Genomic DNA, 27508 nt, shown 5'->3' with positions numbered 1-27508 from the left:
GGAGGGCCCGTAGCAGCCACTTCCCCTGCTTCCACTATAGCGACGCCCCTGCCCACAACCTATGGAAGTCTGGGGTGAGATAGAAGTAACGCCTAATATTCTTGGCGGTTTGGGATTAATTGGAATTAATGATATATTGTGTGGTGGTCTTAAAGGGCTTCACCACCGCGACTTCTCATCCAAATTTATGCTTTTGCCCTTGAATATTGACTCCTTAGGAGGTGTCATAACACAAAATATCAGTCTCACCGCAGACATTGGTGGCATATCGCATTGTAGTTCACCCCTCGGCCTACTTACCATACTCGAATCAATGACCTGCCCTTGCCCAGATCTTGTGCGCTCAAAAAGAGCCATGACAATCCCCAGCGCACAGGTGTAACTGCCCCCGGCAAAGTCAGCAATCAGGTTCAGAGGGAAGGTTGGGTTCTCGTCGTGTTTTCCAAGTCTCGACAGCAAACCTAGAAAAGAAAGTCCATTTACAGCATAATGGTTAAGGCACAGCTTACCTCCTCCCCCTCCCTGCGCAAGACACAAAGCCATGCCCACGGCACTCTGCCACAGAAGGCAATGAGTCTACAGCTTTCGATGGTCCATGGGGGCCTTCTCTAAATGCTGTTAATAACAGCTCAGGCAGGATGGCCATTATCATACATTATAAATGTACAGACTCTGGCTGTAATTAGTAAACTATAATGGGAGGTGGTAGATTGTATGATTTCTCCCTCCCAGCCGGGCATAATAAGTCAGCCTCGGCTGATCAGTATAGAATTTTCTATGTATACCATTAGTATCTATAATGCCTGAATCTCTAATAATCAGTCTATTAGTGGGCTATCGTGTATTCAGAAATATGGTGTCCTTGTCACATGACCTTTAGTCAATTGTGCTCACAGGACAGGTTAATGATTTAACTCCTTCCCAGCTGTGTATTTTTAGCCTGCCACAAACAGGCGTACAGTTTTATCTGCTGGATGGTGCGTGGCACAGGGCAAAGGAGAGCATCTCCGCACGCTGCGGTTTTTGTCCGACCGCCTCTCTGCATGTTTGCCGTGCTGCGGCCGCATCTCCCGCCATCCCCATTATAGTGAATGGGGACAGGGCGGACTTCCGGCAGCACACGTGTGCAAACATTCGTATGCATCTGGCAGGCTGCTTCCGTGCCGGACAACCCTAATCGCCAGTGTGAAAGCCTAAACAGCCTGGACTCCAGACTGATACATTGTAAAAAAACTAGCAGAGAGATTCTGTACCAAACCCTCAGCCATGAGACGTATTACAGTTTGTAGCAAACTCAGCATTAGGCCAATTACTGACAAGAAACAGAGATCTTAAAAATGGTGAATTGAAACACAATGGGGCAGATTTATCAGTATATTTTTGTTAATTTTCTTGTGTAACTGGAACGAGAAAAAAAAAACATGGCGTTCGGGTGCAAAATCGTGAGGCCGTTAGCTACCATGGGTGGGCATGGCTTGGCCGCTAACCTGGTCCACACTCCAAGCGTGAATGCAAGGGAATTTTTTATTTTTATAAAATGTGTTTAAAAACGTACTAAAAGCGGTTGTCCTCTTTTTACTACTGATTAGCTATCCTCGGGACAGGTCATCAACATTAGATCGGGTCCGAAACTCGGCACCCCCACCGATCAGCTGTTTGGAGGGACGGCTCTGTAGTATTCATTTGACCAGACAGAGCCGTCTCATAGAAGTGAATGCCCAACTTGTAACTACATCAAGAAAGTGGAAAACTGTGTTGCTTGATACACCTCCTCCCTTCTTGGCACGGGTTACAAAAAGATCTGTAAGGGGCATACCCGAGGATCCCTCCTCTCTCCAACAAAGGTCGCAACAATAGTGAAGCCCAGACTGCCACCGTCACCTGCAAAGATTTATTGTACTTACAACAGTATCTCTGATAAAACACATACTACAATGGTATGCACACTTCGGTATCGCCCGACCCGGGTTTCACTGTCACGCTTCGTCAGGAGCGAACATCTTAGCATCAGAAACCAATCTTAAATACCATTAAAAGGCGCACCCTTTCCCTGTGTCCCCACTCGGGGTCACACCTCCTTTGTTACAATATAAAAACAATTCAAAAATACATCAAAATTTATCATAAAAGAAGTGTATAAATAATTTCAATAAAAGTCAACAGATTCACAGTATCAAAATACATAAAACAACTAAAACCATCTTTCTAGTAGTCGCTCCTAATAGATCTAAACCCACCTCTACCCCTCCAGGCCGGCCTCTTCTAGCTGGATGTATTTTTGAATTGTGTTTTTATATTGTAACAAAGGAGGTGTGACCCCGAGTGGGGACACAGGGAAAGGGTGCGCCTTTTAATGGTATTTAAGATTGGTTTCTGATGCCAAGATGTTCGCTCCTGACGAAGCGTGACAGTGAAACCCGGGTCGGGCGATACCGAAGTGTGCATACCATTGTATTATGTGTTTGTAAGTACAATAAATCTTTGCAGGTGACGGTGGCAGTCTGGGCTTCACTATTGTTGCGACCTTTAATTACCCACAGGAGTGTTGGAGAGAGGAGGGATCCTCGGGTATGCCCCTTGCAGATCTTTCCCCGAGCCTTTTGTAACCCGTGCCAAGAAGGGAGGAGGTGTATCAAGCAGTGCGGTTTTCCACTTTCTTGATTTACTTGCTTCTGTGATCTTCCCACATCGCATTGAAAACCTGCAGCGCAAGATTACAGATACAGATACGTATACTAGTGACTTTACTGTGAATACTTGTAATTACACCCGCTCACCACTGCAATTACCGCAGCGAACAGATAAACAGAGCAGAGAAGGCAGTGCTCGTACAAGCACTGCCTTCTCTTCAAACAGCTGATTGGCGGGGGTGCTGGGAGTCGGACCCCCACCTATATGATATTGTTGACCTATCCTAAGGATAATCCAAAAAAGACAAATTGCCGAGGCTCATCTGGTCCCAAGTTGCAGTGGAGGCGCGGACATTCGCCAGGAACTCAGCGATGGTAGGAGTATAAATGAAGAAGCGAATCCAGCTTTATGCTGGATGCTTTATTGAAAAAGTGCTAAAATATAGGGAAGTACATCAGGTCTACGCATTTCAGATCACAAAATGCAGATCCTTACTCATGAGTAAGGATCTGCATTTTGTGATATGAATCCCGTCAGTCCTATACGGGTCCCACAATGCAAATCTGTACAATTCCCCATGCACAGTGGCTAATGTCTATATGTTATGTGCATACTGTACCTGAGATGGAAACATAATTGATGTCATGACCCGCTGACTGTGCATATTTCCCAGACTGCCCAAATCCAGTCAGTCTTGCATATACAAGTCGTGGATTTTCCTTTAGTATAACCTCCGGCCCGAGGCCCAGATTTTCCATCACACCTGTGAATTAGAGCACAGACATTGGATACTGCAATCTTTGTAGAGTATGTAGACTTTTGCAACCAATAGTTTACAATGCAGCTAAAGTAAGAATGATAAAGTGTTTACAGCTTCTTTGGAGATCTGTCTCCATGGTTACAGACTACAAACTCTGTAGTCAGATCCTGCAGTCATTCATTTTCTTTTCCATCTGTTCCGTAATAAAAAGTAGGAGATTCTTAAAGGGGTTGTCCTATTACAACAACTTATCATCTATCCACAGGGGATCGGGCGATAAGTACCCGATTCGCAGAGGTTCCCTAGTTGAATGGGTGCTCGCTTGCACTCCGACTGTCTCAGAGTTTACTGGAGCAGCAGACATGCATTTGTATCTGCCGCTTCATTCAAATGTGGAACAAGGGCCCCCATTTTTATGATTAGCAGAGGCCCCAGCAGTCTGACCCCCACTGATCGGACACTTATCCCCTAGCCGGTGTCTGACGCTCTATTCAAACAGGGGAATATGACCCCCATTCTCGGGACTGCCAGGGGCCCCAGCATCTGATCCCCACCAATCAGACACTTTGGTTGTTGCAATGGGAGTACCCCTGTAGGAGACTTCCAGGAATACAAAATCAATGGCGTTCCCAAGTCATAAGACAGCTGTTTCTAAGGCCTTTTTCACACGAGCGTGTCCGGATGCGTTGCGGCAAACCCGCGCGAGTAGATACCCAATTGCAGTCAGTTTTGACTTCGATTGCGTTCCGTTGTTCAGTTTTTATCACGCGGGTGCAATGTGTTTTGCACGCCCGTGATAAAAAAACTATATGTGGTACCCAGACCAGAACTTCTTCATTGAAGTTCAGGTTTGGGTTCAAGGTTGTGTAGATTGTATTATTTCCCCTTATAACATGGTTATAAAGGGAAAATAATAGCATTCTGAATACAGAAAATGCTTAGTACAATAGGGCTGGAGGGGTTAAAAAATTTTTTTGGACTCACCTTAATCCACTTGTTCGCGCAGCCGGCATCTCTTCTGTCTTCTTCTTTGAGGAATAGGACCTTTGATGACGTCACTGTGCTCATCACATGGTCCATCCCATGATCTTTTACCATGGTGATGGATCATGTGACGGACCATGTGATGAGCGTAGTGACGTCAAAGGTCCTATTCCTCAAAGAAGAAGACAGAAGAGATGCCGGCTGCGCGAACAAGTGAATTAATGCGAGTTAAATATATATATATTTTTTTAACCCCTCCAGCCCTATTGTACTATGCATTCTGTATTCAGAATGCTATTATTTTCCCTTATAACCATGTTATAAGGGAAAATAATAATGATTGGGTCCCCATCCCAATCGTCTCCTAGCAACCGTGCGTGAAAATCGCACTTGCTTGCGGATGCATGCGATTTTCACGCAGCCCCATTCACTTCTATGGGGCCTGCGTTGCGTGAAAAACGCACAATATAGAACATGCTGCGATTTTCACGTAATGCAAAATTGATGCATGAAAATCACTGCTCATGTGCACAGCCCCATAGAAATCAATGGGTCCGGATTCAGTGCGGGTGCAATGCGTTCACCTCACGCATTGCACCCGCGCGGAAATCTCGTCCGTGTGAAAGGGGCCTAAAGATTTCACGCTGAAGGCAAGACAGCAACAAGTATGTATGAGAAGATGCAGAGACAGATAGTTGAAATTTTTTTTATAGGGACCTACTGCAAAAATGTTTTTTTATATATATTTTTTTTAGCACAAAGAATAATGTGATTAATGTGATGATAAAATCTGGCCATAGCTATTAAATAAGACACTTGCATCACGGCAGTCACTTACCTTGTCGGAAAGGCTCGATGAGGACGTCGGACTGTTTGCACAAGGTCTTCAGGATGTTGATCCCTGCCGCGCTCTTCAGATTTAAAGCAATAGATTTTTTACCCCGCGCCATGAGGTCCCCTGAATACTTAGCAGTGGCCCGATCGACCCGGGTGACTTGAGCCCCAAAATCAGCAAGTATCATTCCACAGAAGGGGCCGGGGGCCAGACCCGCCAGTTCCAGCACTCGAACTCCAGTCAAAGCCATCACTGCCAACACAAAGAATAAACCGCTTAGCGCTGGGCGTCCTATGGAACCCAGCAATCAGATGCCAACCTTCAAGGCAGGGCTTTTAATTAGTGGCCTGAGCCTTGTCGCTACTAAATTACCACTAACATCCATCTCTAGACGCCAATATGGAGGTAATATGGGCAGCCACGTACAGATTTGTAAGTTTAACATATTTTTAAAGAATTTTTGATCATGTTATTTTTAATTTTTCATGACAACACCTATATTTAAACAAAAACCATCAAATCCTGCAGTTTTTACACTGGCCACTATGCCTAATAATTGGCGCTACTTCTTGGTCTGTACACATCACATTACTGTGGTTATCTGCTTATCTGTCATTCTAATCCTGCCTGTAATAACACCACCTCTGTGTATAGATAAGACAGGATCCACCATTCACAATAGGCGATTGTCAGAGCTCATCCATTCCCTCCCTGTACAATGACCTCTGCACAGGTCACAGAGCATGCCCAGAAAACTCTCCCATAGAAGTCAATGAGGTCCCCTCCTGTCCATTGGGCCAGGACCATGTGGCTGCCGTAAAGATAGTAAACTTACCCCTGTTGTATCTACATGAGCAATTAGAACCCTTAAAACATATATACTTTATTTGATATCCTTCTAAAACAATGAGCCCGATTGGTCTCCCCTAATTCAAATGATCATTGGGTCCAGGAGCGGGTAAAAATGAAGAAATGACCAGGGGGAGACAAAATTCTTGCCCTACAATGATCCTAAGTTGGTCCTCAGCCCGGATGCATCCCCTGATGGTGGGAATCCTCCGTCCCCCGTACCTGCCCTGGAAAACCCTAATATGGCCTGAAACACAATAAAGACCTAGTTATCCCGACGCGTTTCCCCCCCCAAGATTTGGGTTCATCAGGGGGTACATACAAGGTAAATGAAGGGCTAATAAAGAGGCGGTGACTGTCCCACCCCCCACTTCTCCAAACCTGTGGCGGACAGGAAACAGATAACGCCAGAAGATAGGGCTGGTTGATGCAAAGATATAGGGTGTGGACATGCGATATCCAGACTGGATGACAAGGTTCCTCCTAAAAAAGGTAAGTGAGGAAGACCACCGTCAGTAATACAAACAGAGAAAAACAATATATGTAAAGGAAAGGGGAAAAATAAGTCCGTGTGCAGATGTGTCCAACCCCACCGGAGGTACAGAGATAAAGCGGCCATGCAGTGAGGCTGAAAATGCCCGCTTAAGTAGCCGGCATATAGTGTGCCACAATCGCGCCCCCGATGACCAGACTTCCGGTTAATGGTGCGTTCCACTAACTTCCGTCTGGTGAGACACAGATGGAGTCACTGCCCGAAGTAACCAGGATTCCGGTTTATGGTGCGTTCCAGCATGGAACGCACCTGACTTCCGGCTGGTGAGACACATTTGAGCTCGCTGCCGCTTTACTGTGGAAGGTAAGTTGTAATCCCACCCTCCTGAGTTAATAAACATACCGGAGGCTACAGTGTCGTGCTATAATACTACAGAATCACCTCCCCAATCACCAGGAGGGGGAGGGGGGAAAAGAAAGTAGTAGTCCAACAGAAAAGATAATATTAGATGTAGGGATAAAATAAATAAAAAGCACAACTGATGGTAGAGTCAATAGTTTCCGCTTATTCTCAATAAATGGGGACATCTTTACCCACTCAAGTGAATGCTCCACATGCCACATCCAAGCACGTCCCCCCCATTGACTCAGACGAAAAGGGGGAGGGAAGAAATGAATCCCGCAAATACCATGGAATTCATACAGGACAAAACCCATTAAATTATAAAACAGGTGACAAAAATACACGTCACCCAAAAGTAAAATTTAGATGCTTTGCGCATCCATGGCCACTATAGGGAAAACATATTTTACTCACAGGTCTCCTGTATTTTCAGAAAGAGGAAAAGGAACAATTTATCTACAAGAAACAACTGAAGGTCGACCTCTAGGGGACTGGGAATGGAAACGATAAATCCATTCCGTTTCCTTTTGTAAGATCTTCTTATCCCAGTCTCCCTTCCTCAGTGCTGGGGGAATCGTCTCCAGTACTGAGAAATGCAGTAAACCGGGGTCCCCTGAATGTTTCTCCACTATGTGGCTAGCCACAGGGGTATCCTTTTCCTTCAAGGCTTCATTCACGTGTTCACAGACTCTCCTCCTCAACTCACGGGTAGTCTTGCCGACATAGTCCTTTGGACAGGGACATTGGCAGACATATACAACCCCCCTGGTCTTACAATTAATAAAGTCCCTAATCGGAAAAATACAGTTGGTGACCGAACAAGTAACAGTTTTATAGATAGAAATGAAGGTGCAAGCCTTGCATCCTCCACATTTAACCACCTCAGCCCCCTTAGCTTAAACACCCTGAAAGACCAGGCCACTTTTTACACTTCTGACCTACACTACTTTCACCGTTTATTGCTCGGTCATGCAACTTACCACCCAAATGAATTTTACCTCCTTTTCTTCTCACTAATAGAGCTTTCATTTGGTGGTATTTCATTGCTGCTGACATTTTTACTTTTTTTGTTATTAATCGAAATTTAACGATTTTTTTGCAAAAAAATGACATTTTTCACTTTCAGTTGTAAAATTTTGCAAAAAAAACGACATCCATATATAAATTTTGCTCTAAATTTATTGTTCTACATGTCTTTGATTAAAAAAAAATGTTTGGGTAAAAAAAAAATGGTTTGGGTAAAAGTTATAGCGTTTACAAACTATGGTACAAAAATGTGAATTTCCGCTTTTTGAAGCAGCTCTGACTTTCTGAGCACCTGTCATGTTTCCTGAGGTTCTACAATGGCCAGACAGTACAAACACCCCACAAATGACCCCATTTCGGAAAATACACACCCTAAGGTATTCGCTGATGGGCATAGTGAGTTCATAGAACTTTTTATTTTTTGTCACAAGTTAGCGGAAAATGATGATTTTTTTCTTTTTTTTTTTTTTTCTTACAAAGTCTCATATTCCACTAACTTGTGACAAAAAATAAAAACTTCCATGAACTCACTATGCCCATCACGAAATACCTTGGGGTCTCTTCTTTCCAAAATGGGGTCACTTGTGGGGTAGTTATACTGCCCTGGTATTCTAGGGGCCCAAATGTGTGGTAAGGAGTTTGAAATCAAATTCAGGAAAGAATGAGGAGTGAAATCCGAAAGGTGCTCTTTGGAATATGGGCCCCTTTGCCCACCTAGGCTGCAAAAAAGCGTCACACATCTGGTATCCCCGTACTCAGGAGAAGTTGAGGAATGTGTTTTGGGGTGTCTTTTTACATATACCCATGCTGGGTGAGATAAATATCTTGGTCAAATGCCAACTTTGTATAAAAAAATGGGAAAAGTTGTCTTTTGCCAAGATATTTCTCTCACCCAGCATGGGTATATGTAAAATGACACCCCAAAACACATTCCCCACCTTCTCCTGAGTACGGAGATACCAGATGTGTGACACTTTTTTGCAGCCTAGGTGGGCAAAGGGGCCCATATTCCAAAGAGCACCTTTCGGATTTCACTCGTCATTTTTTACAGAATTTGATTTCAAACTCCTTACCACACATTTGGGCCCCTAGAATGCCAGGGCAGTATAACTACCCCACAAGTGACCCCATTTTGGAAAGAAGAGACCCCAGGGTATTCGCTGATGGGCATAGTGAGTTCATGGAAGTTTTTATTTTTTGTCACAAGTTAGTGGAATATGAGACTTTGTATGAAAAAAAAAAAAATAAAAAAAAAAAATCATCATTTTCCACTAACTTGTGACAAAAACTAAAAAATTCTCGGAACCCGCCATGCCCCTCACGGAATACCTTGGGGTGTCTTCTTTCCAAAATGGGGTCACTTGTGGGGTAGTTATACTGCCCTGGCATTTTCCAGGGGCCCTAATGTGTGGTAAGTAGGTAAATAACCAGTGAAATCCGAAAGGTGCTCTTTGGAATGTGGGCCCCTTTGCCCACCTAGGCTGCAAAAAAGTGTCACACATCTGGTATCGCCGTATTCAGGAAACGTTGGGGAATGTGTTTTGGGGTGTCTTTTTACATATACCCATGCTGGGTGAGAGAAATATCTTGGCAAAAGACAACTTTTTCCATTTTTTTATACAAAGTTGGCATTTGACCAAGATATTTATCTCACCCAGCATGGGTATATGTAAAATGACACCCCAAAACACATTGCCCAACTTCTCCTGAGTACGGCGATACCAGATGTGTGACACTTTTTTGCAGCCTAGATGCGCAAAGGGGCCCAAATTCCTTTTAGGAGGGCATTTTTAGACATTTGGATACCAGACTTCTTCTCACGCTTTGGGGCCCCTAGAATGCCAGGGCAGTATAAATACCCCACATGTGACCCCATTTTGGAAAGAAGACACCCCAAGGTATTCAATGAGGGGCATGGCGAGTTCATAGAAATTTTTTTTTTTTGGCACAAGTTAGCGGAAATTGATATTTTTTATTTTTTTCTCACAAAGTCTCCCGTTCCGCTAACTTGGGACAAAAATTTCAATCTTTCATGGACTCAATATGCCCCTCACGGAATACCTGGGGGTGTCTTCTTTCCGAAATGGGGTCACATGTGGGGTATTTATACTGCCCTGGCATTCTAGGGGCCCTAAAGCGTGAGAAGAAGTCTGGAATATAAATGTCTAAAAAAATTTACGCATTTGGATTCCGTGAGGGGTATGGTGAGTTCATGTGAGATTTTATTTTTTGTCACAAGTTAGTGGAATATGTGACTTTGTAAGAAAAAAAAAAAAATTCCGCTAACTTGGGCCAAAAAAAAGACTGAATGCAGCCTTACAGAGGGGGGGGGGATCAATGACAGGGGGGTGATCAATGACAGGGGGGGTGATCAATGACAGGGGGGTGATCAGGGAGTCTATATGGGGTGATCACCCAACTGTCATTGATCACCCCCCTGTAAGGCTGCATTCAGACGTCCGTATGATTTTTACGGATCCGATCAGTCTATCAGTGGATCCGTAAAAATCATGCGGACATCTGAATGGAGCTTTACAGGGGGGTGATCAATGACAGGGGGGTAATCAATGACAGGGGGGTGATCAGGGAGTCTATATGGGGTGATCACCACAGTCATTGATCACTCCCCTGTAAGGCTCCATTCAGACGTCCGTATGATTTTTACGGATCCGATCAGTCTATCAGTGGATCCGTAAAAATCATGCGGACATCTGAATGGAGCTTTACAGGGGGGTGATCAATGACAGAGGGGTAATCAATGACAGGGGGGTGATCAGGGAGTCTATATGGGGTGATCACCACAGTCATTGATCACTCCCCTGTAAGGCTGCATTCAGACGTCCGTATGATTTTTACGGATCCGATCAGTCTATCAGTGGATCCGTAAAAATCATGCGGACATCTGAATGGAGCTTTACAGGGGGGTGATCAATGACAGGGGGGTAATCAATGACAGGGGGGTGATCAGGGAGTCTATATGGGGTGATCAGGGGTGATCAAGGGCTAATAAGGGGTTAATAAGTGACGGGGGGGGGGTGTAGTGTAGTGGTGCTTGGTGCAACATATTACTGAGCTGCCTGTGTTCTCTGGTGGTCGATCCAAACAAAGGGGACTACCAGAGGACCAGGTAGCAGGTATATTAGACGCTGTTATCAAAACAGCGTCTAATATACCTGTTAGGGGTTAAAAAAAATCGCATCTCCAGCCTGCCAGCGAACGATCGCCGCTGGGAGGCTGGAGATCCACTCGCTTACCTTCCGATCCTGTGAACGCGCGCGCCTGTGTGCGCGCGTTCACAGGAAATCTCGCGTCTCGCGAGAGGACGCACCGGCGCGTCCACCCAGAACAACAGGACCGCCGCAAAGACGCAATCCTGCGTACGGCGGTCCTGAGGAGGTTAAACATTCCGATGGGTTTCCTGGGCAACCAGGCGTCTTTTCCAGGTGGGGTCACATAGTGGCCGTGAACCAACAGGTCACGAAGGTTCCTCCCCCTACGATAAGTAACTCTAGGGTACTTCGTAATGGTATCAGTGAGGTCCGGGTCCATCAACAAAATGGGGTAATATTTGTTTAGGATCTTTTTCATCTCCCACCGGCACAGTCAAACGTAGAAATCAGTCGGATGGAAGTCTGATTTTGTGTCGGTGTTTTAGGGATAAGGAGATCACTTCTATCCATGGCCTGTACCTCTTGGAAGGCCTTCCTTAACCACTTCCCATCTGGGCCCTTTGCCCCCTTCCTGACCAGGCCAAATTTTGCAAAACTGACACATCTCACTTTATGTGGTAATAACTTTGGAACGCCTTTATTTATCCAAGTCATTCAGAGATTGTTTTCTCGTGACACATTGTACTTCATGATAGTCATAAATTTGAGTCAAAATATTTCACCTTTATTTATGAAAAAATCCCAAATTTACCCAAAAATTTGAAAAATTCGCAATTTTCTAAATTTCAATTTCTCTGCTTTTAAAACAGAAAGTGATACCTCATAAAATATTCATTATTTAACATTCCCCATATGTCTACTTTATGTTGGCATCATTTTGGAAATGTCATTTTATTTTTTTAGGACGTTAGAAGGCTTAGAAGTTTAGAAGCAATTCTTCAAATTTTTAAGAAAATTGCCAAAACCCACTTTATAAGGACCAGTTCAGGTCTGAAGTCACTTTGTGGGGCCTACATAGTGGATACCCCCATAAATGACCCCATTGTAGAAACTACACCCCTCAAGGTATTCAAAACCGATTTTACAAACTTTGTTAACCCTTTAGGCGTTCCACAAGAATTAAAGGAAAATGGAGATCAAATTTTTAAATTTCACTTTTTTGGCAGATTTTCCATTTGAATCAATTTTTTTCTTTAACACATCGATGGTTAACAGCCAAACAAAACTCAATATTTATTACCCAGATTCTGCGGTTTACAGAAACACCCCACATGTGGTCGTAAACTGCTGTATGGGCACACGGCAGGGCGCAGAAGAAAAGGAACTCCACATGGCTTTTAGATGCCATGTCCCATTTGAAGCCCCCTGATGCACCCTTACAGTAGAAACTCCCAAGAAGTGACCCCATTTTGGAAACTAGGGGATAAGGTGCCAGTTTTATTAGTACAATTTTTGGGTACATATGATTTTTTGATCATTCATTATAACACTTTATGGGGCAAGGTGACCAAAAAATTGGTTGTTTTAGCACAGTTTCTATTTATTTATTTTTACAGCGTTCACCTGAGGGGTTCAGTCAAGTGACATTTTTATAGAGCAGATTGTTACGGACGTGGCGATACCTAATATGTCTACTTTTTCTCATTTATTAAAGTTTTACACAATAATAGCATTTTTGAAACCAAAAAATTATGTTTTAATGTGTCCATGTTCTGAGAGCTATAGTTTTTTTATTTTTTGAGAGATTTTCTTATGTAGGGGCTCATTTTTTGCGGGATGAGGTGACGGTTTTATTGGTACTATTTTGTGGGACATACGCGTTTTTGATCACTTGGTGTTGCACCTTTTGTGATGCAAGGTGACAAAAATAGCTTGTTTTGCCAGTTTTTTTTTTTTTTACGGTGTTCACCCGAGGGGTTAGGTCATGTGATATTTTTATAGAGCTGGTTTTTACGGACGTGGCAATACTAAATATGTCTATTTTATTTTTTCTATTTTAAATTTTTTTTTTTATTCCTTACTTGGGATTTTTTTTTTTTTTTTTACATGTGAAACTTTTTTTTATTTTATTTTTTCAACCCTTTATTTTATTTTTATTTTATTTTACACTTTTCGTCCGCCATAAGGTCATACAAGACCTCTGGGGGACATTTAATTCATTTTTTTTTTCACAGTTGATTTCTCCTGTAACTGGGGCTGAGATAGTAGCCCCAGTTACAGGACAAATGCACCCCTAGAGAGGCTGTACAGCAGCAATCCAGCGCTGTACAGCCTCAGTGCAGGGCTGATCGAGGTCTCTGAGAGACCTCACACAGCTCCTGCACACTCCGGCCACGGCGGTCACATGGCCGCCGGGCCGGAACAGGAAGCGCACAGCGCTTCCTTCTCTGCAGATACAGCGCTCGGTGAGCGCTGTGTCTGCAGCGATCGTGAAGGCAGGGACACCTGGGCACTGTCCCTGCCTTGTCTTAGGGTTGCCCTGCTGTCACTGACAGCGGGCAACCCGATCAGCAGCTGCACGATTAGCGTGCAGCTGCTATTTCTGACAGGACGTTTTAAAACGTGCTGTCAGAAATAGACGTCCACCCATAGGACGTTTATATCCTATGGGCGGACGTGAGGCGGTTAAACCCCCCTGTGGATAGCCACGGTCCCGAAACCTAGTGTAAAGTTTCCTAGCCTCACTATGGAATTCCTCTGGATTGGAGAAATTTCTCCTTACTCTCAAATATTGGCCCTTTGGGATACCCCTTTTCTGGGGTGAGTGTGGCAACTGTCCCAATGTAATATGCTATTCGTCGCGGTTGGTTTCCTGAATATAGTTGTGACCAGCCTCTCTCCCTGTTTGGAGACCCTCACATCCAAGAATGTGATGGAATCTTCCTGGATCTCATGCGTAAATTCAAAACCAACCTCGTTTATGTTCAACGAACTTGGTAAATTCAGCCCTACTGCCATTCCACAGGATGAAAACATCATCGATGTAACGAGCCCATAGTAAGATCTTATGCCACCACATTCGGTGGGCCAGAAAGACAATCGTGTCCTCCCATCAGCCCAGAAATAGATTCGCATAGGTGGGGGCACAGGGGCTCCCCACTGCGGTACATCTGAGCCAGTAGGCCCTTCTCATGTGGAATGCTACTGTATAGAGATTCTACATCAATGCTGGCCAGATAGCAGGTGGGATCCACATTAACAGTTTCCATCTTGCTAAGGAAATCCATCATATCCCTTCTATAAGATGGTAATGCCATTACAAACTCTCTCAGTACATGATCTAAATAGATACTACAGTTTTGTATTAACCCCTTCACGCATTATGGCGTACAGGTACGTCATTGCCTGCCAGGGGATGCATGGAGCGGGCCTCTGCAGTAAGCCCGCTTCATACGCGCGATCTGCCGGCTGTATGATACAGCCGGCATCCGGCCACACTGACAGGAAGCTGCAATCTTGCCGCTCCTGCTATTTAACCCCTCAAGGCTGATCGCGCCACCTGTGAAGTGATGCAGCTCCATCCGTTAAACCGCAGGGCTCCGATCAGTTGCCATGACAGCTTGGATCCAGGCCTGCCATGGCTTTCTCCATACTGAGCTATGCACGAGGCATAGCGCAGAATGGAATGTGTAAAAATCCTATTCACCGTAATAGATCTCTATTATGGTGAATAGGAGAGGGGATCAAAAGATCCTATGTACGAAGCCCCTACAGGGGCTAATTGTTGTAAAAAAAAAAAAAAAAGTTAAGTAAAAAAAAACATTAATAAAAATTTTAATCACCCACCTTTCCCAATTTTACATATAAAAAACAAACATATTGAGTATCGCTGCGTCCGAAAGTGTCTGAACTATTAAAATATTTTTTTTAATTTTTTTGTGCAGTGAACGCAGTAAAAGAAAAAAAAAAGAAAAACATCCGATTTGCCATTTTTTTTTTGTGTCCCCCCCCCGGGAAAAAATTTTTTTGACAGTGATCAAAAGTTGTATATACTACAAAAATGGCATCAATGAAAACCACAGTTCGTTACGCAAAAAACAAGCCCTTATAAAGCTTTGTAGACCGCAATATAAAAAAAACGTTATGGCTGTCAGAATATAGCAAAAAATATAACAAAAAAAAACTGTTTGTACGCCGCATTCGTATTGAGCCGCAGAATAAGAATGTCAGGTCATTTTTAGTGCATAGTGAACGCTGTGATGTCAAAACCCCAAAACCCTTGGTGGAATTCTGTTTTTATTTTTATTTTGCCACACTAAATAATTTTTTCCCTTTTTTCTAATACAATACATGTTAAATTAAATGGTGGCATTAAAAAACTTGTGGGGGGCGTAGATCTGTGAAGGGACCTTCACGCGCCCCCCTTGGACCTTCCTCCATGAGGTCTAGAAAGATCCGTAGGTCAGGGAAATCCTCCTCATTTATCCCTAACCTATCACACGTCTGTCTGTTGTCATTTCTGCAAAATTTATGCCATTTTAACCTTCTGCAAAAAAGGTGCAGATCCTTGACCCAGGTAAAGGGTCTAAAAATCAGCAGCCGGTACAAATGACAAGCCCCTCTCTAGTAGACCAATCTCGACCTCACTTAGTAACCGTGAGGAGAGATTTATGATCTGTAAGGACTTGTCGGTGCACAGTTTTCCCTGCTTCTGTCTCGTAGGCGATATTGCACCTGGCCCTGTGCTAAGAAAGAAGAAGAACAGGTATTCACACTGCCAGGAGGAGACCAAGGAGGAAGATGGTAGATGTCCATCTTGGCCCGTCCCTTGTTTGCTGCCCGGTTCTCTGCCCCCACCACCACCATTTTTTACCCTGTATTTTGCGTGGGGATATCCTTTTCCCGTGTCCCCCTTTATTGCTGCGACCTTGATTGGTATCTGACAAGTCTGGATCTGAAGATGAAATTTCCGATCCAGATGGAGGTATATTCCAGGGCTTGACAAATTTCCTTGGAATTTAGGAGCCAGCTAAAAAAGGTTAGGAGCAGTTTTTTGTTTTTTTTACCTTATAAAGCCTTATTTTCAGCGACAAAAATAACACCTCTTAAATTAACATTTAAAGAAGTCTAGAACCAAACAACATTCAGATTGTTTATTATCAGTGTACTGTGACGTCACTGTGTGCCGCATCTCTTCAGTGCTTATCAGCAGTGATGGCCACGAGCCGGTCTGAAACAAATGCAGTCACCGGGAGCAGGCAGTTCCGAGAACAGCCCGATGAAAGCCCCCGGCGGCTGTTCTCGGAATTGCCTGCTCCCGGTGACCGCATTTGTTTCAGACAAAGGGCTTACCTGTGCCTCGCCAGACTTGTGAGTTAGGATGGCAGCCCACATGTGTTCGCTGGCAAACTGGCCATCACTGTTTATCAGTGTTCTGTGACGTCACTATGTATAATCCCTGCGCAGTGATGTCACTGTGTGTATAATCCCTGCGCTGCAGCTGACAGAACTGAGATCCCTTCCCCAGGCTCATCATTCATCTCAGTTCTTCTCTTGTAAACTTATTTTGTGACTAGATAAAACTGAAGCAGCGCTGGGTTTGAAGAGAATTGACCCTCGTTGCCGCCTGTATCCGCCGTCACTGCCCTTCTGCTGTCCTGGATTATTTGTCCTGTCCGGGGGATAACGGAGTCGCTGTCGTCGGCGTCTCCATGGCCGTCCTTGTGCTCCCTCCGCTGTGGACGCGCAGTCCAGGCTGGGATTTAGTTCCAGTTCTTGCCGGATCTACATCCCGTGCTGTGATGGGGAGGGGGTGGGGCTGCGGTCCCGTTTGTCGGATGGATCGCGGAGTCCTGTGAGTGCGTTAAACCTCATGCACACGTCCGTGGAACATGGACCGTGTAATACCGGCCTGGATTTCTTCTGACAGCAGGAGCGCACGGAGTCATTGGTTGCTATTACACGTGCGCTTCCTGCTGCCGCAGCAGTACAGTAGTACACTGGTATGATCTATACCAGTGTATTACTGTGCGGCAGCATGAAGCACACTGCGTCATAGCAACCAATGACGCTGTGCGCTCCTGCACTCAGAAGAAATCCAGGCCGGTGTTCCACACGCGTTTGCATGAGGCTTTACGGTGATGAGACTGCTCCTCTCCGGGAAACGCTGGAAGAGTCTTCGTACAGGAAACCGGAAACCCCGCGGTAGTCACCAGCGCCACTCCCGGGACATGATGTGTGTGGTGGAGAGCGCCTAGCGGGCAGGTGAGCGCTGCCAGGTACATATCGTGTGTCACTCCGCGGCCAGCTGACACCGACAGCCAGCAGGGAGAGGGAGTGATGTCACTCAGCTTAACCCGTCATGTGCACCGCCTGTCACATTGTTAGGAGCTGGCCAATCGCAGCGCAGAGCTCACAGCCTGGGAGAAAAAAAAAAAACTCCCAGGCTGTGAGCTCTGCGCTGCAATTGGCCAGCGGTACAGCCTAGGGGGGGGGGAGAAGATGCCCAGGAGTACAAGGGCAGTCTCCTCCTACTATAACCTAGTGACCGAACATACCGGAGGGCATAGCGGGAGAACGGAGCGGCGCCCTGGGATAGTAGTAAGTGCAGTGAGATCCCTTGGAGCCGCTGTACAGATCATGACACTTAGTTCACAATTCTTTGCCAGATGAAAAGGTCCTCGCTCCAGTGGCTGCACACAGCTGCTGGTGTGCTGGGCCTATTTTCAAGCAGGTGCAACTAGGACAAAATTCCTGGTCACAATGGCGACATGGGATTTGTCGTGCCCTATATCCTTCTTGTCGATCTGATAAGCCCTGTTCTCCTTGAAGTCACCTAGATCTTTGGTGAACTGTATGTTCCTTAAAGAGGACCCTTCACCCAAAAACATGTATAGAAACAGTTACATTACCTAACAGTGCGACCCCTAGTGAAAATAACATCCCGAGGCGGGCGCCATCTTGGAGTCCCCGGCGGAGAGCCTATGCGAGCCTCTCCGCCAGGGACTCCAAGATGGCGCACGCCTCGGGATGTGTAAAAGCTAAAGTTCTCGTGAGAACTTCAGCTCCTTCACCATTGCTAAGAGCGCAGCGCTCTGATTGGATGCGCTCTTAGCCAGGGAGAAGAAAACCGCGCCCTGTACAAATTCTAATCGCCGCCAACTCGAACAAAATAGCCTCATTAGCATATGAGGCGTCAGAACTACCGGAGACCACAGCGGACGGAAGGGGGTCCTCTGAAAAAATAATAAAATCGGAAATACATTACCTAACAGTGCGCCCCCAGTGATGTAACTGTTTCTATACATGTTTTTTGGTGAAAGGTCCTCTTTAAAAGGGAACCTGTCACCAGTTTTATGGTGTCCTAACTAAGGGCAACATAAATAAGTGACTGATCCTCTTAGCACAATGCTGGGTCACTTTCTTTAATTGACCCAGTCAATCTGCCAACATCTTGTATTGAAAAGCTCCAGCTGATAATGATGAGTCATGAATATTCATGAGCTCCTGACAATCCCCGCCCACCTGCTGCTGAATGACAGTTATTTTCCATATGAATCAGCAGCAGGTGGGCAGGGGAGTGGCTATAGCTGTTAATTAAATATACGCTGGACTCAAATCAGCTCATTAGCATGAGGCATCTTTGTGTGTATATTATGAGGTAACCATCTGTCACACCAGTATGTGAATACATCTAAGGTACTTTTTAGTAGTTAATGATTGTATATAATTAGTTAGATTATAATCAAATATCCACATGACAGGTTCCCTTTAAGCGGGTCCTGAAACCTTTCAAACAGACGTCTGAAGGGATGATTCCCGTCTGCCAAAATCAGGGTCCGCTTTGAACTTAAGGGCTATTTCAGTGAGCTCCTTCAGCCTTAATGATGTTTTCTCAAACACACTCCTTTACTCTTCCAGAAGGATTTTCATAAGGCTGAGAGAGCTGCGTGTCAATTCTTCTTCCCACCTTTTAATTAATGCCGGGGAAGAAATGCGTGCTGCAGGAATTATTAGGATGCGTAGTCCCCTTGGTATAATTTGATGTTCTAAATAGCTTTCAAGGCACTCACCACAATTTAATATTTTCTTTGTATCCTACATAGAGAACCTTAAAAGCAAGTTTACAAGTGGTGGAGGTAGACGACAGACCCGGAATGTCTTTTGCCTCATTGATGAGTCTGTGAAAATAGTCCCTAAAAGAAAGCTGGCCATATCACTATAGCAATATTCACAAAAGAAACAAACTGAAAAATCTACATGAGCAATTAGAACCCTCAAAACATATATACTTTATGTGATATCCTTCTGATAAAATGACCCCGATTGGTCTCCCCTAATTCAAATGATCATTGGGTCCAGGAGCAGGAAATGACCAAGGGAGACAAAATTCTTGCCCTACAATGATCCTAAGTTGGTCCTCAGCCCGGAGGCATCCCCTGATGGTGGGAATCCTCCCTCCCCGTACCTGCCCTGGAAAAAAAAAACCAATATGCCCTGAAACACAATAAAGACCTAGTTAACCCGACGCGTTTTCCCCCCAAGATTTGGGTTCATCAGGGGGTACATACAAGGTAAATGAAGGACTAATAAAGAGGCAGTGACTGTCCCACCATCAGGGGATGCCTCCGGGCTGAGGACCAACTTGGGATCATTGTAGGGCAAGACTTTTGTCTCCCTTGGTCATTTCCTGCTCCTGGACCAAATGATCATTTGAATTAGGGGAGACCAATCGGGGTCATTTTATTAGAAGTATATCACAAAGTATATATGTTTTAAGGGTTCTAATTGCTCATGTAGATTTTTCAGTTTGTTTAAGGGACCCAGTCATACCTACCATATCCCTTTTTTTTCCCTTTTCTTTTGTGATTACCCCTGTTGTATGATCAAACCCCTCGAACTTCGACGAACTTAATTTTCTTTACTTGCCCGATCCATTTTTTTTGCGGACTGTATGCGGAACCATTCACTTCAATGGGTCCGCCAAAAAATAAATAAATAACGGAAGTTACTCCATGTGCGTTACGTATGTCCCCATTTCAGTTCGGCAAAAGAAAAAAAAAAGAAAAAAATAAATAGAACATGTCCTATTATTGTCCGCATTATGGACAAGGATAGCACTGTTCTATGAAGGGCCAGCTGTTCTGTTCCGCAAAATATGAAATGCACACGGATGTCATCTGTATTTTTTGGGGATCTGTTTTTTTGCGGACTGCAAAATACAAACGTTCGTGCGCATGAGCCCCAACGCTGCGGCCTTCTTGCAGCTTTTTCTAGGCCAGCGACGGTACATTCATCAGTCACATGACCTAGGCGCAGGTCAGCCCCATAGAAGCGAATGGGGCTGAACGAGATACCAAAGCACAGTCGCTATACAATGTACGGAGAAGGCTGCGGCACCCACAGGAGCGCTGGTGCCTTCTCAAACAGCTGATCAGCAGAGCGGGGGTCCCAGGTGTCAGCCCCCAACAATCAGATACTAAAGACCTATCTGGAGGATAGGAATTGTACAGACGTCCTGAATTGTATACATGTAACAGGTGTGAGTTTGTCAGGTGTAGCCCGGTTTAGTTTGCGTTCCTCGTGCGCTTTTCTCACGCTGGACTCAGTCCGGGCATAAACGGATGAATCTAAATCTAAAGTCCTGTGTAGACATCGATTTTCATTTAGCATTCCCTCTATTCTTACAGTTATCACACAGCACAAATAAGGCAGCCCCCAAAGAGTGAAGCGACAAGCTCAGCTCTGCTACATCTGTGATAAAAGAGAGGAACATTGGCTCTTTTCTTACTGCAGATAAGTCGTGGCTGATTAAAACAGGGGGGGGGAGAACTTATCATGGGGGTAAGATAAGACATCAGTTTAGTACTTTGAGCCAAGGTTTTGGTGCATCTTGCTGGAGGGCGGCGTGTGATAAATCCCCCCCCCCCCCCCATGTTTCTTATAGTATTGAGGCTTGATCTCCATCTCTATGGCTGACAGGCGGCATATAGGACAGTACAGAACATGTATGCTCCAGACTTCAGATCTTGACAGATAAGGAGCACCCAGTCTGTAACGCGACGGCAGCTGACCCCCACAACTTGTCGAGCACTTTCTTCCTACAGAATAGACACCCTGGCAGAAGGCATAATTACAACGAGCGAGTCTTATTTCATATAGCAGTGCCAGGCAGTGATGCCAGCAGATCTACATGATATTCGGTCCCTAGGGCATGTGCTAGACGTGCAGAATATAATCCTGATGTGTCAGTGTTTACTACATTCTCAGCAAAGCTCAGTGCAGGTGCTTGGTCATGCAGGTTGTGCTAAGGTTCAGAACGTTAATGCCTCGCTTCAGGCTCTGATGGCACAGCGTGCAAACCACTCGGGTCTTGTCGTCAGCACATTGTTTGAAGAACTGCCATGCCAGGGAACTTCTTGAAGCTGCCTTTGGGGTGCTCGGTCCCAGATGGCGGCGGTCAGTAGCAGACGGACTCTCTTGGCGGCGGGTGTTCTGATTTTGCCCACTGCTCCCTCTTTTGCTACGCTGTTGGCTCGGTCTCACCACTGCCTCTTCCTCCGAATTCTGAAAGTCAGTGGCACGACCTTCATTCCATGTGGAGTCTAGGACCTAATCGTCCCCTGCATAGTCTTCCACCCAGTCTTCCTCCCTGACCTCCTGTTCAGTCTGCACACTGCAGAAAGACGCAGCAGTTGGCACCTGTGTTTCATCATCAGAGACGTGCTGAGGTGGTATTCCCATGTCCTCATCATCAGGAAACATAAGTGGTTGTGCGTCAGTGCATTCTATGTCTTCCACCGCTGGGGAAGGGCTAGGTGGATGCCCTTGGGAAACCCTGCCAGCAGAGCATTCAAACAGTATAAGAGACTGCTGCATAACTTGAGGCTCAGACAGTTTCCCTGATATACATGGGGGTGATGTGACAGACTGATGGGCTTGGTTTTCAGGCGCCATCTGTGCGCTTTCTGCAGAAGACTGGGTGGGAGATAATGTGAACGTGCTGGATCCACTGTCGGCCACCCAATTGACGAATGCCTGCTCAGGCCTTACCATCCTTAGAACGGCATTGGGCCCCACCAAATATCGCTGTAAATTCTGGCGTCTACTGGGACCTGAGGTAGTTGGTACACTAGGACGTGTGGCTGTGGCAGAACGGCCACGTCCTCTCCCAGCACCAGAGGGTCCACTAACACCACCACGACCGCGTCCCTTACTAGATTTTTCCTCATTGTTACCGTTCACCACAATAAGAAAAAAATTATTTGGCCCAATGTATTGAATTCAAATTCAGGCCTTTTTTTTTTTTTTTTTTTTTTTACAGACACCTAACACTATCTGGCTATCTACTTAGGTACCGTATTACACTAATACAGGCACAGCAGAAACCACAGATTTAGCTGAATATAAATTGTAGGCCTAGTATTTAGGCCCTGGATGACAGGTATACGTTTACGGACAGAATTAGACTTTGAGATGCACGGTAGCGTGTGAAGTTATTGAGAATGACCCTATCCGCACCTTCAATCTAATATACCCTTTTATGGATAGATTTAAACTTGGCCTGATAGAGCAGAAACCACTGATTTAAGGAATTGCTAAGTTGGGAATTGTATTTCAACCCAGAAAAAAAAATATAATCCTTTGCCAGACTGTGGCTAGCCACACCTGAAACACCAGATTTAGGGTACTGCTATTTTGGCAATTGTATTTCACCCCTCAATAAAATAGCAAGCACAGCCAAGCCCTTGATGTAGGATATAGCAAAAAAACACACACTATTGATGGTTAAATGTACTTGGTGGCAGCTTGTGCTGGCGCACCACAAGACACAAAATGGCCGCCGATCACCCCAGAAAAACGCTCTGGGCAGCCTTAAAGGGCTTCTATCACCAGATTTGGTCCTATTTAGCTGACTGACACTAGCGATGTGCTAGTGTCAGCAGTCCATAACAGTGTTCTTACTTATCATCTGTCTGCTGCCGTTCACCTTAAAAACGTACTTTTATAGATATGCTAATGAGCCTCTAGGTGCTATGTGGGCGTCATTAGCACCTAGAGGGCTCCGTCCACTAACCATTTCAGCTGCCCATCGCGTCCCTCCAGCCCGCCCCGCTCCTGTTGATTGACGTGAAACTTCTCAGTATCTCGTACCAATTCCCGCGCCTGTGACGTGCGCTTCTGTATTCGGCGCAGTGAGTGAATGCCGCGCTCCTGGTGCCGGCTTCCTCACTGTAACGTAGTTGGCGCAGGCGCAGTGAGGAAGCCGGCGCCGGGAGAATACAGAAGCGCACGTCGCAGGCGCGGGAATTGGTACAAGATACTGAGAAGTTTCACGTCAATCAACAAAAGCGGGGCGGGCTGGAGGGACGCGATGGGCGGCTGAGATGGTTAGTGGACGGAGCCCTCTAGGTGCTAATGACGCCCACATAGCACCTAAAGGCTCATTAGCATATCTATAAAAGTACGTTTTTAAGGTGAACGGCAGCAGACAGATGATAAGTAAGAACACTGTTATGGACTGCTGACACTAGCACATCGCTAGCTGTACATCGATCACTTCAGTAAATAAATCACTGCCTAATTTGGCCCCAACAGCAGCAGCTGCATCCTATCCCTACACTGATCAGAGCAGACGTGCGGCGCTACGTGACTCCAGCTTAAATAGAGGCTGGGGCACATGGTGCACTGGCCAATCACAGCCATGCCAATAGTAGGCATGGCTGTGATGGCTTTTTGGGGCAAGTAGTATGACGCTTGTTGATTGGCTGCTTTGCAGCCTTTCAAAAAGCGCCGAACCTGAACTTTTACGAAAATGTTCGGGTTCGGGTCCGTGTCACGAACACCCCAAAATTCGGTATGAACCTGAACTATACAGTTCAGGTTCGCTCATGCCTACATATAACCCTAGATAGATATGCGTCCTACATACCAGCTAGCTGTCTGGCAACACGTGAAAAATACAAGCAATTCTGCAGTTGAATGAAAAGGGATATACTGCAGGAAAGGAAGGCGCACGCGTTTCGAGGGCTCGCTGCATTCTTCACCCTAGCTCCGGCCCATGACAACCACCATTCCAACCGATCCAGAGATAATGAATACGGAAGGGGATCCATACAAATATAAAGGAGGTAACATTTAACCCCTCATATGTCTACCCTGGTATGGATCACAGACGGCCAGATAATTGACAATTAAAACGCGTACGGTAGAGAGATAAAACGTACAGCCATAACATACCGGGGACCATCCGCCTATTAGCTACAAACCTATATTAGAACAAGCAGACGTCTCCATAATGAAACATTATTTCCCTCAGAAATCCGGCTGGGCAAAAACCACCTGGTTCATGTTAAATTGAAGTAGCGCCCTAAATGCAAAATTAAGCAACTTTAAGTAATTTTTATTTAAAAAAAAGAAATAAAAAGTGCTTCTGCAGAGTGCGTGCAAGTCCTTCACCTAGCTGCTAGTGCTGCTGAACCCGACATCTATTGGCCAGAGCCTAATACCGTTTCCTATAGCCATCTGTGCTCACCCATCTTACCCCCAGTGTTAAAGGGGTTATCTGGTTAAAGATAATGATGTCCTATCCCCAGGATAGGTCATCATTATCACATCACTGGGGGTCCAAGTGCTGGCACCCCCGCCGATCAGCTGTTTCAGGGAGCTGGTGCGCTCAGCAGGGCTCTAGGGAGCGCTGTGGGTTCCCAGCAGCTTTCCAAGCACAGCACCTTATATAGTATATGAGCGGAAACTAGGCCATGTGACTGATGTACGGTGAAGTCACATGGTCTAGGAAAAGGCACCCGGCCTCTTCTAACAGTTGATCGGCGGGTGTCCCAGGAGGGTAAGGAGGTTGTACATGGCAGATCAGAGTGCGGATTGGTGGACTGGACCCAATGAGGGCAGATCACACAGGCTGTAAACCGGAATGTAGACACAAAACAGTCTGCATGGGAATGGAAAGGGTAAACCAGACTGTAGATAGGGAGGAGAGAACACACACACGCAAGTCAGTAGGGGGAGAGGGGGGAAAGCAAACAGAATGTAGACAGGGAGGAGAGCACACACACACAAGGAAGTCAGCAGGGGGAGAGGGGGGAAAGCAAACAGAATGTAGACAGGGAGGAGAGCACACACACGGAAGTCAGCAGGGGGAGAGGGGGGAAAGCAAACAGAATGTAGACAAGGAGGAGAGCACACACACAAGGAAGTCAGCAGGGGGAGAGGGGGGGGGGGAAGCAATCATACTGTAGACAGGGAGGAGAGCACACACACAAGGAAGTCAGCAGGGGGAGAATTACATCGGCTTCGTAATCCAGCATATATTTCTGAGAGTGACATGTCTGCATGAGAAAAATCTGAAAGTAGGAGCAGGTTGTAAACTGAATATCAGGGGGCTGAAAATTAAGGAAAGAATGAAGACTGCAGACAAACTTAGTGGTTACTTTGTGTTTATAAAAATAAAAAAAAGTTACAAACATTAAAATCAATTTTCTGATGTCATAAACTTTAAAGGGGTATTCCCATCAGACAATGGAGGGGACCCACACCTATAACCAGAACGGAGCGGGGAGAGCTGTGGCTGGAGGACCCTGGATTTCCCGGGGTCTGTCCACAACCAAGCGCTGGTCCCATAGAAATAAATGGGAGCGCACTACGCACGCGCGGCCCCTGCTCTCATTCATTTCTATGGGGCAGATAGAAATAGTCGACCCAGTGCTCGGCTATTTTCGTCGGCCCCATAGAAATGAATGGAGGCCGGCTGTGCATGCGCAGTGCGCCCTCAGTTCATTTCCCCACTCCGTTCTCATTGTAGGTGCGGGTCCCATAGGCATTAATATGGAGTTGGTCCCTCCTTTGCGCTTCTGGGAAGGATTTCTACAAGATTTTGGAGTGAGTCTAATTTTTTCCCCCCATTTATCCAGCACAGCATTTGTGAGGTCAGACACGGATGTTGGCTCGCAGTCTCCATTCTGGTGTTGGATGGGGTTGAAATCAGGGCTCTGTGTGGTCGGTCACCTTCTTCCACGCCAAACTCCCCCCACCATGCCTTTATGGACCTTGTTTTGTGCACAGTCATGCTGGAACAGAACAGGGCCTTCCCACAAAGTTGGAAGCATACAATTGTCCACAATGTCTTGTTATGCTGAAGCATTAAGATTTCCCTTCACTGGAACTAAGGGTCTAAGGCCAACCCCTGGTAAACCCCCCATAGCATTATCCCTCCTCCACCAGACTTTACAGCTGGTACAATGTAGTCAGGATGGTAACGTTCTCCTGGAATTCATAAGACTCGTCCATCAGACCACATGATAGAAATGATCCATCACTCCACAGAAGACGTTCCCACTCCTCCACAGTCCAGTAGTGATGTGCTTTACACCCCTCCATCTGACGCCTGGCATTGTGCTTGATGATGCCAGACTTGCATGCAGTTGCTCGGCCATGCGCAGTTCGTTCCCTGAGGCTGATGCCAGCACAGAGAAGAAACACTATGACGACACTGCACATGCGCTAGCTCGCGCATCGCGAGATTACAGCGCTCTAGCTTTCTGACGTCGGGGAGCAAGGAGGAGATTCTGAGGATGCAGGGCGGTGCTGGGCTCCTTCACGCTGGACTCCTCTCAGGGACAGGACTCATCTCAGGTTCATTTGCATATGTATCAAATCGTTTTTTTACACAATAAAAGCACACAGAGCTATGGGGACTGGATATTGCGGATGCGCTAGCGGCCATCTAGCAACCCATGTCCTCATCTCTATACACAAAATCCCGGTGACAGGTTCCCTATAATACAGTTCCTATGTTTATGTGTTAAAGACAAAAGCAGAGTTATTTACTGTGACATCATGTTTTGGATGTCATATAAAACTGTTATATTTTGCGTTCACAGAAGCAGAAAGATAATATGCCTTTAACCCCTTCAGGACCGGGCTCATTTTCACCTTAAGGACCAGGCCATTTTTTGGAAATCTGACCAGTGTCACTTTAAGTGCTAATAATTTTAAAACGCTTTGACTTATCCAGGCCATTCTGAGATTGTTTTTTCGTCACATATTGTACTTCATGACACTGGTAAAATGAAGTAAAAAAAAATATTTTTTTTTGCACAAAAAAATACCTAATTTACCAAAAATTTGGAAAAATTTGCAAATTTCAAAGTTTGTTTCTCTACTTCTGTAATACATAGTAATACCCCAAAAAATTGTGATGACTTTACATTCTCCATATGTCTACTTCATGCTTGAATTGTTTTGGGAATGATATTTTATTTTTTGGGGATGTTATAAGGCTTAGACGTTTAGAAGCAAATCTTGAAATTTTTCCGAAATTTACAAAAACTCAATTTTTAGGGACCAGTTCAGGTCTGAAGTCACTTTGCGAGGCTTACATAATAGAAACCACCCAAAATAGA

At 45.4% G+C, this 27508-nt stretch overlaps 1 protein-coding gene across 3 annotated transcripts in view; it reads right to left on the bottom strand.

The window, feature by feature from the left end:
- AMACR (alpha-methylacyl-CoA racemase) overlaps nucleotides 1–27508 on the bottom strand; it is an 89262-nt gene that overhangs the window by 45467 nt on the left and 16287 nt on the right. Inside the window, exons 2-6 of one of the 3 annotated variants that reach the window (XM_040421000.1) lie at nucleotides 6621–6740; nucleotides 6382–6542; nucleotides 5214–5462; nucleotides 3251–3394; nucleotides 301–461 (exon numbers count right to left, since the gene is read on the bottom strand). In XM_040421000.1, coding sequence (XP_040276934.1) covers nucleotides 301–461; nucleotides 3251–3394; nucleotides 5214–5462; nucleotides 6382–6542; nucleotides 6621–6622 — 717 coding nt within the window. In that variant the 5' untranslated portion in view covers nucleotides 6623–6740. Of the gene's footprint in view, nucleotides 1–300; nucleotides 462–3250; nucleotides 3395–5213; nucleotides 5463–6381; nucleotides 6543–6620; nucleotides 6741–27508 lie in introns of those variants that run through there. The other 2 variants (XM_040420999.1, XM_040420998.1) reach the window with 2 other exon arrangements.

The sequence above is a fragment of the Bufo bufo genome, chromosome 2, assembly GCF_905171765.1.
Source record: "Bufo bufo chromosome 2, aBufBuf1.1, whole genome shotgun sequence".
Classification (NCBI taxonomy): domain Eukaryota; kingdom Metazoa; phylum Chordata; class Amphibia; order Anura; family Bufonidae; genus Bufo; species Bufo bufo.
The sequence above is the reverse complement of the archived record's forward strand: the minus strand, read 5'-3'. Positions and strand labels throughout refer to the sequence as shown.